General features: G+C 48.8%; 1 protein-coding gene across 6 annotated transcripts in view; it reads right to left on the bottom strand.

Moving 5' to 3' along the window:
- FLI1 (Fli-1 proto-oncogene, ETS transcription factor) overlaps positions 1 to 19147 on the bottom strand; it is a 120642-nt gene that overhangs the window by 29112 nt on the left and 72383 nt on the right. For all 6 annotated transcript variants that reach the window (XM_070623409.1, XM_070623412.1, XM_070623411.1 and 3 more), the window contains 2 exons: positions 12484 to 12638; positions 8005 to 8208 (listed from right to left, as the gene is read on the bottom strand). In XM_070623409.1, coding sequence (XP_070479510.1) covers positions 8005 to 8208; positions 12484 to 12638 — 359 coding nt within the window. The remainder of the gene's footprint in view (positions 1 to 8004; positions 8209 to 12483; positions 12639 to 19147) is intronic.

The following is a 19147-nucleotide window of genomic DNA, read 5'->3' as shown; positions in this document are numbered from 1 at the left end:
CATGGCTTCCAGAGTTAGGGTCCGAGTCAGTTAGGACGGAAGGCTGTGGGTGGGACACCCACGACCCACCCCAGCAGCCACATTGATGGTTCTGATGTTCTTGGGGTCCACACTGTGTCATGGCGGGAGCACAGGACTGGGACTCAGAACACCAGGGCCTGTCCTGGCTCTACTGCTAACTCCCTGGGTGACTGTGGGTAAGTGGCTTGCTGTGTCTAGACCTTGATTTCTTCCTCAGAAAAATGAAGGGGTTGAACTACAATGGGGATTGGCAAACTTTTTCTCTAAAGGCCAGATAGTAAATATTTTAGGCTTTGTGGGCTAAATACAGTCTCTGTCGCACATTCTTGTTTGTTTTGTCCATGGGCCAGAGTTGGCCATCTGTGGCCTGCAGCCTGTAGTTTGCCACACCCTGGGAAGCCAGTACGATTCCTTCCTGCAATGACAAGCTTTGGGTTTACGGTCAGGCTCTTTCGTAGGTGGGTGAGGTGGCTGGCAACACTCTGTTAGTGGAGGGGGTGTTGGCAGTTGGGCAGGGGTGGGGGGTGGTACTCCCAATAATAACTCTTGCCTCCCTTTGCACATGTCTAAGAGAATACAACTAAACAGGAGGCGAAATCCACTGAATTTCCTGTCATCCCAGAAAACTGCTCTACAATCTTAAAATCAAACTTTAATGTGTGACTACTCCCACCAGGCACTAGTCTGGGCATTTTAAAGGGATGATAGTTTTTCCTGTTGCATACAAACAACATTTTCCCCTCTTTCCTAAAACTAGATTTGTTCCTTAGTTTCCAGCGAATTCAAGAGTTGTATTTCATGACACGCAGGCATTTTTGCGATTCTCCTTGAGATTCTCCTGGGGAAACTCTAAAGAACTATCAAGACCAGGGCTGGGATTTGCTTTGACAAAGGACACAATAAGCTTGACATAGTGTTTGAGCCTAAACAGTCGTTCTAAACCATCCCTTCCCTGCTCTCTGGGACGGAGTGCACTGACTCGGGGGCCAGGGCTTGGCGCCGCGAATGGGCTGTCAGACACTCTTCGCTTTAGTCTCAAGTCATGGAAGGGATGCAGGAGCAGAGCTGCTGCCTCGCCCAGCTGTGGGCGTTTGGTTGTGTGCCTCAGAAAACGTGTGCCCTTCCAGGCCAGATGACGAGGGGGAGAACTTTATAAGCATCATCCAGCTGCCCAGAACGTTTGACTTCTGGCTTGAGGAACTGTTACTTCTAGTTCAAAACAGCTCCAGACAAAAAAGAAGAGCAATAGAGGTGGTATTGAGATCACCATATGCCAAAGTGTAGATATGTGGATATAATTTTAGAAATGAGACAGTCACACGCATGTAACATCCAAGAACCAGATGTGTTTTGTTCTTTCACACTCAAAAATGTCAAGGACAAAATGAGGCTGCGACAACCTTATTTTAATATAAGTTGTTATGCAAATGAGAGTTTAAAATTCGACTGGCCTCTTACCACTTGGTGGCTTTGTGACCTCCATCAATTTTCCTAATCGCTCTGAGCCATGCTCCTCATATATAAAATGGGCCAATAATAACACGCACCTAATACGATGTTGTGAGGATCGAATAAAATAATACATGTGAAGTGCTCAGAACAGTCCTTGGCTCATAATAAGGAGTCAATAAATGCTAGCTATTATCATTACTATTTTTATATCCCGTCTCCACAGACACCACAATTACATACAATAAACCCTTTATAAAAGAGCTTGCTGAGCATTCGTCTTGTGCTCTGGAATTAGAGTTATGAATGGGTTCTGCTGCAATAAGAAATAATCCTCCATGACTGGAAGGAGGTTAAGAAATGGACCAAATGTTCCAAGAGAATAGAAAAAAGTCTCAGGAGTAAGACCAAGAATGTCTGCCTCTCCATCCCGACATTCTCTCCCTCAGGCTGAAACCTCATGGCTGCAGCAAATAAAGAAAAATGATGGTCTCAGAGGAGCAATCTGCCTGAGTCATTGGGCCGATTTAGCTGAGAGCACGAAGCTTAGATAAACCACATTGATTAAATTTCCCCTTGCTGAAAGTTCTTCTTTGGGCACACGTGAATTCCACAGGAAACTCCCAGAAAGCCTGGAGAAAGGGTCATTTGGCCTCTGCAAAGCTTGCATGAAATACATATTTCATGGTTACCTAGGAAAAGGATTTCGCCCTGAAGACTCTTCTTGGTTCAAGTTTCACTCCTCGAAGGAGAGGCTGCTTCCCTGAGGAGGGGCTGGTCAGGGCATCTGACCCCCCTCCCGAGGACCAACACTCCCTTCTCTGCTCAATTTTATGTCACCAGGTCCTCAGGCTACAGAGGGTGGCAGAGCTCACTCTTCTTAAGGGAACTTGTTCTGATGGAAGAAGGTCCTCCCTGGAGCCTGGCCTCCCACTCTGCAGCTTTGGGTTTCTTTCTCTTGCTTTGAGGCTCCTTCTGCATGGGGCTAGTGTGCTGCTGAGCTCCTAATCTTTCCTGACACCATCTTGTGGGAGCAAATGGCTGTGATGGGGAGGACGGATGCCAAGACGCTTGGACGCCTACCATGTGCTGGACATCTATTCTCACTTAATCCTCACACGAGCCCCGTAAAGCCAGTATCACGTTATTCCCCTTTCACAGATGAGGAAATCAATATTCAGAGAAGTCAAGTAATTTGCCCAGGGTCACACAGCAAGGAAGGCCAGGTGGCAGGATTCCCATTCTGGTGTATCTACAAAACCTGCCCTCAGTCCAGCAGACCCTGCGGCCCCCAGGCTCAATCTAAGAAGCAGACCAAACTCACATGATGCTGGAAATCAAGACAGGAGTCACCTCTGGGAGGGAAGGGTGGTGAGGAGAGAGGGCAGAAGGGGGCTTCTGGTCTACTCCCGGACCTGGCAGTGCTCGTCCCAGGAGGGCATTGACTCTGTGATAATTCCTTGAGCTGTGCGGGTATGACTTTTACTTCTCTGTATGTTACACTTGAATTAAAACATTTGGTTACTTATTTGTTTATGCATGCCTGCAGGCATATATGTAGGTCTATTTATTTGGGGACCTGAAATGCATGGAGTGGCTGCTGCTGAGAATGGGATGGCCTTCCCAAAGTGAAAGCATGAGGACAACGTAAGTTTCCGTTTCAAGTCCTTCCGTCACTGGATAAGGATTAGGGATCTGAAAGAAGATGGAAACCAGCAGAGTGAAGCTTTGCAGGCGTGGGGTAGAGCCCCAACAATCGGGCCTTCTGCACAGCTCCACCTCATCTGGGACACCTGGGGGAGGGGAGACAATGCTTCTCAGAGGGCCAGAGCCTTTGTCTCCTGCCTCACAGGGAATTCATGCCCCCCTCCCTGTCAGTCAGCATCCAGGGGCCTCCCTTTTCTCTGGGCTGCCATCACAGTGGGGAGGGGGGAGGGAGGAGAGAATAAGGCCCTATCCTCTAAACAGAAGGCCTGGCGGATTCCTGCACCTAGGGAAGTCTGGACTTTTGTTCTGCAGGAATCCTGTTCTCCTTTATTGGTCAGGCCCGGGCCTGGAAGGGATAATACTTCACCAGCTTAATTGCCCGGACCCATCACCTTTGCCCGACCATCTGAGGCTGCCGGTGGGAATGCCGCAAAACGCAAAATGTGTTTTCCATTAAGTTTAAATTAAAAATGGGAATCAAGATAGATACCTTTTCTGTGGTCTCCTTGTCACATAAAATATATTTTATTCTCTTGTGCCACCACTATTTGAAAATGCAGTTTCTTAGGATTTTTCACAGGTCAGACCCAAATATACATACAGAAGACAACTTTTTGTAAAATGAAAAAAGACTATTTTTCCTTCTTCTGTCTCTGACCACCCCCACCCAGGACCTTTTGGGCTCCCAGAAACCCCAAACTCCCCCCAGTGGCCCTGAGTCTGAACTGCCAGTTGGGGACAGCTCTCATTCCTTTGAGGGCCGTCCCAATCTTGCCTCGTGATGCCCAATCTCACTTCCCACAGCCTGCCGTCTGTAAATATGGCCTCTGCCAAATGGGGTGTGCCTGCAAGAGATACTGGCCCGGCCACCAGTCAGGGCCGAGCGAGGGGCGCCGCGGGCAAGACAGGAGGACAGGGTTAGTGTGGTGATAGGTTTGGCTTAATCTGCCTCATTCCAGGAGGCCGCAGGAAAGTTTTCGGAAAGCATTTTATCTCTCGGTACAAATAAAAACAGAAATTGCTGTGGGGAGAGTGGCCTGGCCCTCAATGTGGAACCCCAGGGGAGTGAGGCTAACTCAGAAATAGAGAAGGGAAGACAGGTGTGGGCAGGTTAGCTGCACTGTCTGCTCGGTCATCCCACATCAGAGCATGAGGCTGTGGGCTGGGCTCCACACTGGGACTTCAGAGGCCTGGGTCTTAGACGCCAGTCTGTCTCCACTGGCTGTACACCTTTGAACCAGTTTCTGAGGCCCTCCCCACCTCAGTCACTTTGGCTTTGAAATGGGGATTATAAATAGTTGTCCACGTGGTGTCCACAAGGGGGCATCCTGTCCATGTAAAGTGAATGACACCTGGGGAGATGCACGCCTGAGCCCTGGTGTCCCCAGGGGACTCCAGAATGACCCCAAGTACTGTGAGCATCCTCTCCAGAACCAACCCTCCCCGTCCTCCTCACATTTCAAGTGTGGGTGACGTGACAGAGGGACGGGAGAGGGTACAGCCACTCTGCTGGGGCAGCTGAAAAGCCAAGGCGTGAAGGACAAGCACCTCCAGGCAGGCTGGGTCGATGCCAGGCCATTAGACATGGTGTGGAGGGGCTCAGGACATGGCTCTCTCTTCTCTACCCTGGAAAATACATTTTTTAATTTAAAATTTGGTATTTAAGATTTAAAGTAAACCTCCTCCCAGACAACCGGAATAAATACTCAGGTACCCTTTGCGAAAGTGTAAATTTGACGCCGGAGTTTATAATCCTACAAGGTTTCCTTTTTCCTACTAAACCCAGAAAGATCAGACCCTGTGGAGAGGCGCAACTATTTTGGAGTGTTCTGACTTACAGCTAAATGAGAAGGTCTCCAGCTCTCCTTTTTTGGCTTTCCTCAGCCCTACGGTACTTCCTCCATCTGTGTCAAGGATCTCAGCTTTTTTCCTTCCACCTCTTGCCAAAGTGGAAGTGTTTGAACCCCAGTGTCCTTCTCAACAAAAGGACAGATGACAAAGTGCAAGGAATGAGCATCCCTTCCCCTTGCCTCGATCGGCTGCCCCAACCTCTTTCTCCAAAGCACTGGCCCCCCGCCTCAGCACAAAACACCCCCTGGAAGTCAGTCTGGAAAAACAGTGAAGTGCTTGAGGGCCTGGTGGTGGGCACTGGGGAGTTCCCGGCAATCCAGAGAACACACAGTCACCAGGCACGTGACCTCCTGCAGGAGTCTTAGCAGGCCAACTGCCACCCAGCGCCAGGGGGTCCCAGAAGTTGGACCCTGAGCGTACACATCAATTAGAAAGAAGCAGGAATGAAAACTTTTTTCCACGATAGCAGCTCATTGTAAGTTGAGGTTCCTCAAAGGCACCTAGACTATTACAATACTATGCTGAGGCAAGTTGTTTTGAACTTTAATACAAGCATGTTACTTTTTGCCTTTGCACGCAGACATGGTTTTTATATGAATGCACAGACCACTTTATATTCAGCGGTTTCAGTAAACATTATATCATATACGTGCTTTGTTCTATCTCCTCCCAGCTCTGGAAATTTGCCCACTAAGAAGCTCCTTTCTGAAAACTTCATATTTTTGTTGCTTTGGGGCATCTTCCTTAATGTCTATGAATATTCTTAAAAAGAAAGAAGGAAAGAAGAAGCAATCCACACTTTTTCTTGGCCTGCTACCTATACCGGCAAAATACCAAACTCTCTGGCCTCCACTTCTTCACAACCTGCTCACAACGTTGCGCCTTATTACCTGCTTTCCTCCAGTAGGACGATTCCTTAATGGTTCACAACGACCACCTTCTATAATTCCTGGACCTCTGAAGCACATGTTAGTCTGTGGCTGGGGTTCTTCTGTGATAGGAATTCCTAGTGGGGATCCAGGTTGTTTACGGACCTGCCAGAAAGCAGGTCCTAGGGATCGCACGGCATGAATGGGCTTTTCCCACATCAAGTCAGAATGTGCTTGAACATTCTCCCAACAAGGGCTCTGCCATGGACCCCAAAATTATTGGGCCCTTTAAGTGTTCCCAGCATGCTGTCATGCTGTTGCTGTCTATCTCTTCTCCCACAAAGGAAGAAAAGGGCCAGAGATTCCTGAACCTCCTGCCATATGATGCCAGGAGAAGCGGAAAGGCAGAACTGGTCAGTGTTTTTGCTTTGCTGCTCTCTCCTCACGCCCAGCTTGTGTGTGCCCACCTCCACCGCCTGCCCTGCCTACCTAGCCTCATTGCAGGACTCTGTGCAAAGGTCCTTTTTAAAAAATCGTATAAACACTTAAAGACTGAGAAATACAGATCATTAGAAAATGCCAATTCTCCAAAGCTCAGAAACACTGGGTGGAAAATTGCCCCTTTTTTTGAAATTGTTGTTTCTTGGGCTGACCTCATGTTGCAGCAAGAGTCAGACATGAGGTCACTGCTCTGCAGTTAACACATACTGCATCATCCACGTTCTCCCACTGGTTACCAGGCACCTCGGAGAGGTGACTGGAAAGCCCCGAGGCACCGGTGGAAACTTCCGAGGGCATTTTTTTAATTTGTAATTTTTACAGCCAGTGTGTGTTGTCCCCACCCCATGCTGCACACTCTTGCAGAACAAGACAGAAGACTGCAAGGACCACAAGTTGAAGACCCACCGAACAATGGAGAGCAAGGGAGGAAGCAAGCAACCCCAAGCCCAGGAGCCCAGGAAAAGCGGCACGCTCTGTTCTAGGATCTCGGCTTTGAAGGGGCTTCAAAATCATCAAATTCCTTCCTTGCCAAGCTTAACTCCTGCAAGATTCCCAGCAGCCTTGGCCACTGACAGCAAATACCACATCCTGAGCCGTCAGTCTGTCTTTGGACAGGCCTGACTGTCAGAAAGCTCCTGCACAGAGTGAGCCCACATCTGTCCTCCTGTCACTTCAACGCCCAGATCCCAGTACCATTTTTCTGCCACAGAACAACCCTTCAGTCCTTGGGGTCATGATATATCACCTGGCCTGGGTTTCTGGTGAAGAGTTAAGGCCAAGGATGTTAGTGGGCCTAAAAGGATTCTGTTCCCATCCCTGCGTATGTTTCCTATCAAATCAAGTTCATATCAAAACGATGGGAGCTTGGGGCTGGAGAACCATTGTACTGAATAATCCTCTGCACAACTGCCCACTTGCTTTCATAAACTCTCCCTTTCCAAAGCTGTTTTCCTTCTGACTGTACCAGGAGAACACTTCCAACAGACCCTAACACGCCTGTAGCATCTGCTCCTCTCCCTGTTGAGCAAGGCACGGTGTGTCAGTAGCATCTGGAAAAGGTGGAGTTAGGAGGTGCCAGAGTAACCCCAAGGATAATAGGAAGTTAACATGTATATTTTCAAGACCTTAAATCCCAAATCTATGAATCCAGAGTTTCCTGTAGGAACTTTAAGTTCTTGTTGGAAAATACCAGCCAGGGTATCCATCTATTTATAATGACAGAGGAAGTAGTTTCTGGAAAGGGTTCTGATGGGAAGAGTGTGACTAGCCTCTGGCAGACCCCATTGGGCCCCAGCTCCTTACTTGTTCTCCATTCCTTATTTTGTTTCCCTTGACACTACAGGACTGGGTCAGCCCCCTTGCAGGATCTGTAGGAGCCAACGTGACCTTGGCAACTCCACATGCCCCGACCTGCAGCTCTTGTAGCATCTGCCCCACAGAAACCACCGCAGGGGACCCGATTTCCTTTTCCTGGATTGGCTCTGTGGGGAACCAGTCTTCATGCATTCGGAGCCAAGCCCGCCTTGCAGAGTCTTCTCCCAGCCCTGGGGACTTGGGCTGCACCCTCGGGGGTGTTTCACTGCCCAGAAACACACAGGGCACTTACTTTCCCTGAGGTAACTGAGGTGTGACAACAGCACTTCCGTGTTGTAGAGGGAGGTGGCTCGGAGGAAGTCCTCCTTGTTCATTTTACACAGTTCCTTGCCATCCATGTTCTGGAAAAACGTTGTGTCGATCTCCATCAAGCTATATTCCTTTATCGCCCACTCCAGCCACTGCCGCACGTGCTCCTGTGTCCACAGCGTGGGGTCTGTAGAGAAGAGGACCTGTTAGCAAGGACTGCAGGCATAGGGGCTCCCTCCGCTTCAGGAAGGCTAGGCAGCATCTCCCCCACACCCCTCCTAGTGGGAAAGTGGGTTCCCTCCCAGAACTCCAACTGGCTCCACTGCACCTGGTGCTGCCTGAAGCACTTACCAGTCTGGGGGAGGTTGTAGACGCCTCACTCTGCATCCTCACCCAACATTCTCATTAAAGTTTTTGCAGGGCAATTGAAACCTTTGCCTGAGAAATGGCGACATTAAAATGAAAATAAACACAGTTCCACAGAGCCAGGGACCAACGTCTCTGGAAAGGGAAACCATCTGTATCTTAAGAACACCAGTGATTTCGCAGAACACCGATCTCTCAGATGGCTACAGAAAAGTATGCACGTGTGTACACTTTTACTGCAATTCCATTTGTGTAATTGGAAAACCCAGTGGTGTTAGTCTTTAACATAAATCCAACCTGGGTTTTCTCCTTTTGGGGACAGGTGTGTTGAAATTTCTACCAGATCATGACCAAAATGTTTTTAGGGTGTTTAAATCCCCAAGGACGAGAAGTGGTGTCAGAGAAAGAAGAGGACCTCGCCCTTGAGTGAACATGAACAGTTTAAGGCGGAGGCCATCTCCATGCAGGACCCTCACGGCTCCTTCTGAGCCAAGTGTGTGTGTGTGAGGGGAGCGTGTGTACTTTGAGCACTGGTGATGAGTTCTAGCAGGTTCCACAGTAGGTAGAACGCTTATATCTTATCACTCACCACAGTCTCTAAGCCACACCTTTCCTTGGCAACCAATTATTAGTGAATTCAATAAACACTTTAAATATGCTCATCATAGAATAAAACTACACGGCTCTTCACCTCATTAAAGATCTATCTATATGAAACATTTAGGCAGAAAAGCACACAGGTAAGCAACAGATGTGGTGGTGGTAGTTGAAAGAATCATAGGTGGTGGGGAAGAGTGTGAATTTGGAGAGCAGTGGAAGGCTTCCTGGAGGAGGGGAGGAGACTTGACATTGTATGTCAGCTGTCAGCCCCCACTTCTACCCAGCCTGTTTTATAAGCATGTTTATTGGTAGGAATGTCTGTGCTACCTCGCAACCACCTCACCCTCACATTCTAAGAGTCTGTGAAGGCTGTTGGTAAATGTGGGAACCAGGTTTGGCTGATGAGGAGTGGCCGTGGGAAAAGGAGCGAGGTTCTGCTGTCTCCCTCACACCCTGGAGCTGGGCTGCCAGCAGCAGATTCTCCAGTGCTTTTTCTCAGAGCTTCTGCTGACTGCCCTTGTCAGGCCTGGGTTCTCCACTTCTCCGTGGTTTTCATGTGCGACAAGCTGGGTGGTGGGGGCCAAGTCTGCTTTGCAAAGTGCCCAGCACTGGCCCACGTGTGGAGCCTTGCTGTATTTGTGCTGGAGGTGGAGCAGGTGGCAAAAAGTGATGGGATAGGAGAGGAGAATTTGGAGTCCAGGTCACAGGCTGCTGCTGGATGTCATACCGACAACCCAGTACCCGGTGACCAGTACTAGCCCAGATTTGGGGTACCTAGTATGTGCCAGCTGCTCCCCGTGTCCTATGTTTCACTTATTAAGAATATCCTGCAAAACGGCTTTTCTCTTTATTGTGCAGATGGAAAGTGGAGTCTTGAAAGGTTGGGTCCCTAGCTCAACTGTAAGTCCCAGTCCAAGCTGGGGTTCCAATCACAGTCCTCCCAGGACTTCACTTAGTTGAGAGCGAAGGTCGCCTGATCCACAGCCTCTCCTCTCACCTCCTCACGGTCCTGCCTGAACTCCCCTGTGAGTTACTGAGTTATCAGCCCAAACAACGGAGCTCCTCTTTGAGCTTCACGATACAAGTCTGTCTGCATCTCCCTCTCTCTCTCTCAGATAAATTTCTCACTTTGTTTTACTCTTTTACTGGCCAGAAACAATTAGGCATGGACCACTGGTAAATGGAAATAATTTTGCACATTGCAGAATTCTAAAGAAAAATGGCGGGCGGGTATGTGTGGATTATGTAGCACATTGTTCCGTCTGATCGCCTTTGCTTCTCCTAATTCCTTACTTTGAGATCCAAGGCCTCATATACAATAGGACACCATATATTTTATTTATTTTATTATTTCCTCCCTTGCTTCAGGCTCTATCACAATATTATTTCTCTCCCTTTACAGCACAATGAATTATAAATCTTCCACTCCGGATCACGCTAAACTCTTCCAAATGTATTTCCCGGATGATTTAGTCCTAGTTTCTTCCCATTTGAACTTGGAACTGGTGATTAACTAGGGCCCTCATTTATACTTGTCTTGAAATGCCACCATAAATTCAACCAGTTCTTCCACCAATGTTGTACTGCCTTGATTTGTAGACCTGCCCAAATGAGACTTTCCCTCACGTCCAGAAAGCTGACCTGGAGAAAGCCAAAGTGCCTGAGGAAAAGGCTTAAAGATCTAGCCAGAGGTAAAATAATGAAGTAAATCCATAGCTAGTGAATTCAGTACACAAAGTGCTTTAAAAACCCTTTGATATGAATTTACACTATTTTCATTATTACTGCTATAGTTACCTTGGCTCACTGAAGACTGACATCTGACATTTTGATTTTCCTTTTGAAAGCATTTCAACACTAATTCAGAGCTGAAGATTCATCTAAGCAGTCTGGCCATTTTTGCCCCCTTTCTCCTCCCAAAAGTGACTACAGAAATGAGATGGTGTCAATATTTGACTGAGAGAGAATCTCTAATCCCCTAATTCTTTAATCCTCAAGAGTCGCTTCCCATGCTGGCTACCGTTTGGCAAAGCAGGCAGATTGATACCAAAGGAGCAAAGGCCTGGGGAGACTTGGCTTTGCTTTGAGGAGTGTAGAGAGGTTCCCACCAAGCTTCACTACAGTTTCATTGTCTGCCTTCTTTTGATGAGAAGGGAGAAGACATGGTCTTCTTGGATGTTACAAATGCACCTGAGCTAAACGTTCCTAGCTGGTGTCCTGAGGGAGAGAGGAGATCAAACATGAAAAGATAGGAGTGATGTAATGTAGATAAAGCGGTTGACATGGTGCCTGACACCTGGAAAGCACTCAACGAATGGGAGCTGTTCTTCATCTTCCTTTGTAAGGCCATATGCTTGTGGAAGAAGGGAAACTAAAAATGCTTTAGGAACAATTCCCAAGGCCTATAGGGCCCAGAAGAATTCCCATTAGCCCATCCCTCTCCTGTCTCCCTTGTCCCCATACCTCCCACCCCCTGCTTCATTGAATTTGGCCCCAAACACATGGATTTAGCCATAGTCCTAGGAGCTGGTGAGATAGTTTTCCATGGAATGCAAACATGGAGGGCCTAGGAAGGAGAGGCCCATGACAAAACCGCGCCTTCCTGACCCACAAGCAAATTCCTTGGGATTACCTCAAAGAGAAGTCTAATCCTCTGCCCCCAGACACAACTGCATTTACACTTTTCCAAATGGAAGGGGTTTTGCCTTTTTGGTAGAGTTATTTTGGTAAGATTAACTTTAATCCCTGCCCTGTAATTCGCTTTGCTTAAGATTGGATGTTCTTTTTCCTGCTACCTGGCACCAACTCTACACGTTGCAGTTTTCAAACTCCCTTTCTGACCAGGGGCTGAGCTTGCTGGTCCAGCCAAGGCAATGTCCAGCCAATGGACTGAAGGCTTGAACAATGATTTTATTTTCTGTAACCAACAGCACCAATACCTAGGAAAAATAGGCTATTTTTACATAATGACATAACTTGCTGCACACATGTTAAGGCCCTCCACTTGTTAAATATAGTTATTTCTATTTTGAAACTGAAAGAGCCGGTTGTAATTTGGGAAAGGTGGAAGCCTGCAGATGCCAGGAAGCACCGCCTGATGGACATGACAGACCTCTGTAGCCACTTTTCTCCCTAAGGCAAGGGCGGGCATGTCTGGGAGTTCCCGGGACTCCTTTTTGGTTCAGATGGCCTTGCCTCTGCTCTCTTTGCAGGCCTCATCCTGTGGCACCAGGCACTGATGTAAAGTCTGTGATGTGACCTGTTTGAGGGTGGGGCTTCTGGAATCTACTTCAAGGTTCTGGTGACAGTGGGATACGGTCTTGGAGGGCAGCTAGAGAGAAAGGTGAGAAGTGCAGCCTCCCCAACTAAGCACTCCCATAGAGAATAGGGTACCAGGTGAAGGTCTAGATGCCCACTGGGACAGGCCTGCCCCTCGACTACTAGCCCAGAAGAGTGAGGACATGGATGCCAGCCAGCAGCCTGGTTCCCACAGTACCTGCGGGGACAATGACCCTCCTCTCGTTGGTGGTCATGTTGGGAGGAGGGGGGCCGTTCTTCTCATCCATGTAGCTGTTGTAGTTCATGGCGTTGGACTCGCCTCCACCAACTAGCTTGCTGCATTTGCTAACACTGCAGTCCACCGGAGACTCCCTAAAGTGAGAGGAGACAAAGCCCAGAGGAAGTCAGCGGTGCTGCTGCCATCCACACAGCACAGGCAGCTCGCCCTGGCGATCACTCAGACAACCGTGGGGACCTTTCCGAGGCCCACCTGGTGTCACGACGATGACAAGGATGCTGCTGATGCTGCCTTCCTTCTGTCTTCCATGCCGGCACCAGAGTTTTCTTCACCTCCCAGCCCAATCCTATAATTACAGTACTTACAAACTTTTGGCAGCTCCTTACTGCCCTTAGACTAGAGTCTGAACTTCTTGGTACGGTACTGCAGCCCTCCCCATCTGCCTGCAGCTTACATTTTCAGCCTTGTTTCCCGGCACCCTATACTTCAGAGGCACTCGCACAAGTCCTTGCTCCCCGGTAGGCCTTGCCCACACTCCCATAGCACTTTATTTCGGCCTCGGTTCTAGGACTGGTCATACCACGTGATTATGAGCCTTGCAGAATTGGGAGTTTCCTGAGATGGTATCATTACCTTCTTTCTTTAACCTCAAGTGTCTTATTTAGTGCCTTATATATGAGGCAAACAATCAATGTTTTCTGAGAGAATTATTTCTATCTCATGTACATAATTTTAACGCATTTCTCATATGTTGTTCTACTTGAACTTCCCAATAACCTCCAAGATAGGCATGGCAAGTGCTAGTAGCTCCTTTGTATGGTTAAGGAAACCAGGAGGTGAGGTGACCGGCCCAGGGTCACACAGCTAGCAAAGGGGTAAGCAGGACTCAGGTCATCGGCATTACACTTCTCTATCTAAACACACAGGAAGAGAGTTGGTTGCTACGTGCAGGAGGAATAGAATCCAAGAATTTCAACCTCACAGAGAGGCCGTGGCCCTTGGAACATTTTGCAGCGCTGGCCACCAAGCTCACAGTGGAAGCATGTGGAAATGCACAAGGGGCTGAGCAAATCGCCCAGCCTAGTCTTGAAGTACTTAGCCCAATTAGCACCTGGTATTTTGCAACATAGCAGCAGAGGGGCAGATTATTGGCTTCAGCTCAAGTGATGAGCAGCTGTCTGGAGAACTGAGCTGACACCCCACTTATCCCACTTGTGACCACCTTGTGCTTGGGAGCAGGCTGGCAGAACACTCTATATCCACCCTAAGCTAGTGTCATGGGTCCTCCGGCTGTGCCCAAGGGAAGTGCCATCCTGCCCTAACCTAGCTTCTACCCAGCCACTCGCAGCAGCAGGACCACAGGAGACGACTAGAAGGCCAAGGAGGGGCTGCAGCCGCGGTTACATGGAGCAGGAAGCACCAGTTCTGGCAACCTGGGAGACAGCCAGTTCTTTCGAGAGCTCCAAAGCAGGCCTTCAGACCAAGGAGTTCAGATAAGGTTCAGATTACAGCCGTCCAACTCGGCCGCAGAGCCGCTCCGGGCTTTCCTGGCTACTGCCCTCCCTGGCTCTGCTCTGGGCAGGACAACTCGTCCAGAGGCCTTAAGGAGCAGAGTCCTGCCAGAAGGGGTCCCACCCATCCCACACCTTGGTGGCGGCAGCTCCACAGGCAGAGAGCAGTCACTAAGCAGAAGAGAGAGTAATAGCCCAGAAGAGGAGGGGCTCGGCTGGGTGGGGGAGGCCTGAGCACATTTATAAAGAAAATTAAATGAATTTGTTTCTTAATCTGAAAGGAAAAAAATATTGAAGATCACTTATCATAGCTAGGAGATAAATGCTCCACTGAGATATTAGAAGTCAGACGGTAATTTTTTCCTGATGTCTTACAGAGGGGAACATGGGCTGAAAATGAAAATAAGATGTATAACTTACACATGTTAGAATTTAAGGTTTTACTATTCGCCTACTGTTTTTCCAGGCAGAGAACCAAGAACCAGCCGTCAGAGCCCCAGATTGTTGAAGGTTTAATGTCCCCATGGCAGTCGGAGGGGAGGCAGTAGCACATCGGGCTTTTCACCAGACTTCGGCCCTTTGGCTCCTGCTGTTGAAGGACTTGGCCTGAGATGAAGCAGTCCCACAAAGACCCTAGTCCTGTGTCTGAGCCGAGCTCTGGCCCAGCTCCCCGCCCCCCGCTCCCCAAGGCTACCGCAAGTGGGCGCATGCGCACACGTACACATACGCCACATGCAGGCGCACACACACGTGCAGGCACGCACACCCGCGCACACTCCAACACACGGACACGCACACCACCACGGTCTGGCAGCCTTCCCCAGGATACTTGTCCGTTGTGAGACAACCCAAATGCAGCAGAAGTTTGGAGGATTAAGTTGGCCTTCAACCAAGAGAGCAACGTTTTCACTGGCTGGGAGCTCCGTGGCAGAGGGTGGGGCTGCCAGAGCACACATTTGCCCTGGGGGAGGCCGGAGTGCAAGGCCAGCGGACAGGGGCGAGAGAACTTTGAGCGAGGAGAGCCACGGGCCGGGGCGGGCATGGAGGAAGAGGAGATGTTCCTCCGCGGGCTGCGCTCCCCTTTGGGAACATCGGGGAGATGAGTTTTGAAAAATTCTTTTCCACATCAGCCCGGCCTCTGGGGATTTCTGAGCCCAAAACTGACCCCTTGCCATACAGAGGTAAGAAGTCAGAACCTCAGAAATCACTGAAATGAAGTGACCATTTATGTGATGGGCACCCGTGGCAGGGCCAGATCCTGATGCCAGGAGTGGAGAAAAATAAATTTGCAAAGAGAAAACATTTGGTAAACCTGCCCGGTATGTCACCTGCTAAGAAGAGGAGCCATGAGCACCGTGGTGAGCGAGGCACCTGCTGGGGAGGTGGGTGTTAAGGTCGCAGGAGTGGCCAGCTCCCGGAGAGGACGTCAGAACCATGGTCAGGACCTGGCCCTCTTGCTGGGGTGACCACTGGGGCCTACCGTGGTTGGCACCTCCTTATTTTCTGTCCCAGAGAAGATCTCATTTTTTGGTTTCCTCCTCTCTCCTTCCTCCAGCCTCTGTGCATGCACCTGCTCCCCAGCTGAGCAAGGTGATCTGTCTGGCCTCCCACCCTTGGGTGTGTCTCCTCTGGAACAAGGCCCTCTTCTTGGTCCCAGACCCCTCTACTAGCATTTGCAAAGAGGCACCCTCTAGGAGAAGCCCTTGCACCCCGCCCCCCCCCCCCCCCCCCGGACCTCACACTTGCCCAGGCCAGCCCTCCTCCCACTGCTCCAGGAGAGAAGGAAGGAGAGCTATACCTTTACTGCTGGCCTGCCACACTCCCCTCCATTGTCGAGCTCTGGACCACTGTGCCTCTGCAGACAGCACGGCCTCGCATGGGTCATCGGCCTCAACAGCTACTGCTAAGGGCGAGTACAGGTGAAGCCCAGCATAAAGGCTGCTCTTTATTGAGGCAGCTGGCGCCTGTGAAGAGGCTCCATGAAAACAAGAGCGAGAGGGAGGGGGAGCATGCATGAGGAGAAGAGGTTTTGCCGTTCAGCTTGCCTACACTGCTGCTGATTTGTATTGAGACCTGCACTTACAGCTAGCATGGGGTCGGGGCCCACAGGCAGCTGATAGCCCTGGGACAGGTGACAAGAGGGCTCGGGGCTGCCACAATAGAGCAGGGAGGAGGTGGTGCTCCATCGCAAAACAACAGAAAGCCATGGCAGGGGAGGCTACAGCAAAGGTGACGTGGGCCCTGCAGACTTGTCCTTTATTTGCAACATAAAGTTCTCTACTCCTCTGGTTCTATTTTTGTGTGTTCAGTGCACATTCCTTTGAAAATACTGCTAGTGATTTCGAAAAGTGCCTTGCAAACTGTTAAGCTATTTAAAACAAGGTGAGAAATCTTGAGTGTTTGGGTGAAAGGAGATTTCAAAGACCTCCAAAAAAGATTATCCCTTTAGACTATACAGACATCTTCTCTGCCTTCCCTTTCAACTCAGAGCTACTTAAGTCAGGGGACATCAGCTGGATCCACACAGCCGCAGCCCAGGCTGACTGACTGTCAGTGGATACCCAAGGTTCACACAGCCACTGTGAAGGCTCAGGGGCTGCCCGAGCCACCTGGCTGCATTAGGACCTATCACGTGTGTCTTCCACGTAAAGTGTACATTGTAGAAAAATTAAGCAGTCTGTATTGTCTTTAGGATTTCTGTGGGATCCATACTTAGATGTGTGCATATGACTTTTTTGCTTTTGAAAAGGAAATGCAATAAGTTAAAAGCAAATTTCAAGAAAAGAAAACACCCACAATAAATCCATCACCCTAACCCAATAGCTATTTTCGTCTCCATACGTAGTAGATGCTCATAGCTTCTCCGGAATCCTGAGTACGGCTTCCCCCCTGGGTTATGTGTGATGTGCTTCATACTGCAGGGCTCGGAATCTTAGGAAGGCCCTTAGAAAGGCGCTGCGCTGTGCAGTCAGAGAGGCAGAAGCTGCAGAGCACGTGAGGCTGATCTCCCTGTATGTGAATGTGAAGTCTCCAGGTGTCTAATACAGGCATCCAAATTCTTCAGCCAGTCTAGGAAGTGTCGGGGCAGACTGACACTGGACTCAGGTCCGGGCATACAAGGCAAGCAAGTCCTTACATTTCCCCTCCATAAACCGATATTCTTCCTTCATGGGACGTTTTCCCCAATCCCCAGTCCCTGTGGTTGACACAGGATGCAGCTGAGAGTTATTTGCAGACCACATCTTGGATTAAGTTGCTGAAGTCTACATCCAACACAAAACCTATGGGCCATGCTGTTTCAGGAACAACTCATCCTAACGGGCTCAGCCACAACAGGAAGATGTGGAGAAAGAGAGCAAACCTCCCACAACAAGGGCAAGCTAGACTTTCTCTGAGCTCCTCAGACCTCAGTCTCTCCACTTGACCCTGTGCCCCTTGTCCAAGTGACTTGCTGCCAGAATAAACAGCAAGAAAGGCATTGTCGCTTTAGGTACACAGAATACCTCCTCCAGAGACACAAATATCTATGGGGTCTCCAATAAGCATTAAGAAATAACTCAGAAACCCAAAATGTCAAAGAACGTGGAGAGAATTTACTGTGAATCACAGGATGTTCTAAAACACTCTGGCCCAGAGCTGTCCAATCGAAGTAGAATGTGAGCCACATATATAATTTTCAATTTTCTAGTAGCCACATTTTTAAAATAGAAAAACCAGGTGAAATGAATTTTAATAATATATTAAAATATATTAACTCAATACAGCCAAAAGATTATCATTTCAACATAATCAATATAAAAAACAATTAATGAGATATTTGACCTTTTTTCCATACTAAGTCTTTTAAATCCAGTGTGTGTTTTACATTTAGACTACATGTCAATTTTGGATTAGCCACCTTGCAAGTGCTCAAAAGCAACATGTGGCTAGTGGCTACTGCATTGGACAGTCCACAAGCTGAAAGACCCCAAATCGTATACTCTGCTTTGGTTTTCTCATCTGAAGTTGGGAACTATCTTTTGCATTATGGTAAATCAGCCCTCTGAAAGCCATCAAATCATACATAAGAAAGAAAATGCCAGGGCTGGTCCTGTGGCCGAGTGGTTAAGTTCACAAGCTGCACTTCGGCAGCCCCAGATTCACTAGTTCGGATCCTGGGTGTGGACTTATGTACCGCTCATCAAGCCGTGCTATGGCGATGTCCCACATAGAGAACCAGGATGACTTACCACTAGGATATACAACTATGTACTGGGGTTTTGGGGAGAAAAAAAAAAAAAGAGGAATATTGGCAGCGGATCTTAGCTCAGGGCCAAACTTCCTCACCAAAAATGTAAAAAAAAAAAAAAAAAAAAAAAGGAAAGAAAATACCATTTGCAGTAATTCTCAGGGAATACAAGAAGCACAGTGTTGAGGATGAGAGATTTAAATAGCCTGGCATCCATTTCATCATGTCATTTCTTTTTGCATGATCACATAATAGGACCTGACATGGTTCCATCCTAAGCAAAGATATTTTTCTGAAAATCCTTGCTCCCTGCTACCCACCAGTCCAGCTTACTTGTGAGCACTTAGAGAATATTTACGAGGTGCTGGCAATGGTGGTACCTAACCTGAGCAGCTCTGAGAGTCCACTGTATCTTCTTCATTTCCCCAGAGTAGGGGCGAGAATCCCTCAGTTTTTCGGAACCCACTTTGTCGTCTGCCTGTGGTCTGGGTCAAGACAGGCAAATCAGAAGCAGGGGCTGCTTTGTGCAACCAGAGCCAGGTAACTATCGTGTCTGCTCCCTGGGTGTTCACACAGCTCTCCTCAAGCTGGCTTCTGTTGTGACCAGAGCCAGGGATGAGCTGGCAAGTAGTTCTGAAAATTTATTTCCTTGGGAGACCCTCTTCGCCCAGGATTAGGTCTTGGAGTGCTTGAGGCTTCCCTGGTAGTGTGGAGGGAGCAGTCGGCTCACAAACACAGCCTTGCTGAGCACAAACACAGGCTGCATCCGAGGTGCGGTCAGGAGACCGCAGTCTCTGTCCTGGCTGACACACTACTGACCTACAGGGCTTTGAATAAGCATCTTCACCTTGAGTCCGGTTAGCCACACATTCATTCACGGATTCCTTTAACAACAATTTATTGA

Source organism: Equus przewalskii, chromosome 6 (genome assembly GCF_037783145.1).
Source record: "Equus przewalskii isolate Varuska chromosome 6, EquPr2, whole genome shotgun sequence".
Classification (NCBI taxonomy): Eukaryota; Metazoa; Chordata; class Mammalia; order Perissodactyla; family Equidae; genus Equus; species Equus przewalskii.
The sequence above is the reverse complement of the archived record's forward strand: the minus strand, read 5'-3'. Positions and strand labels throughout refer to the sequence as shown.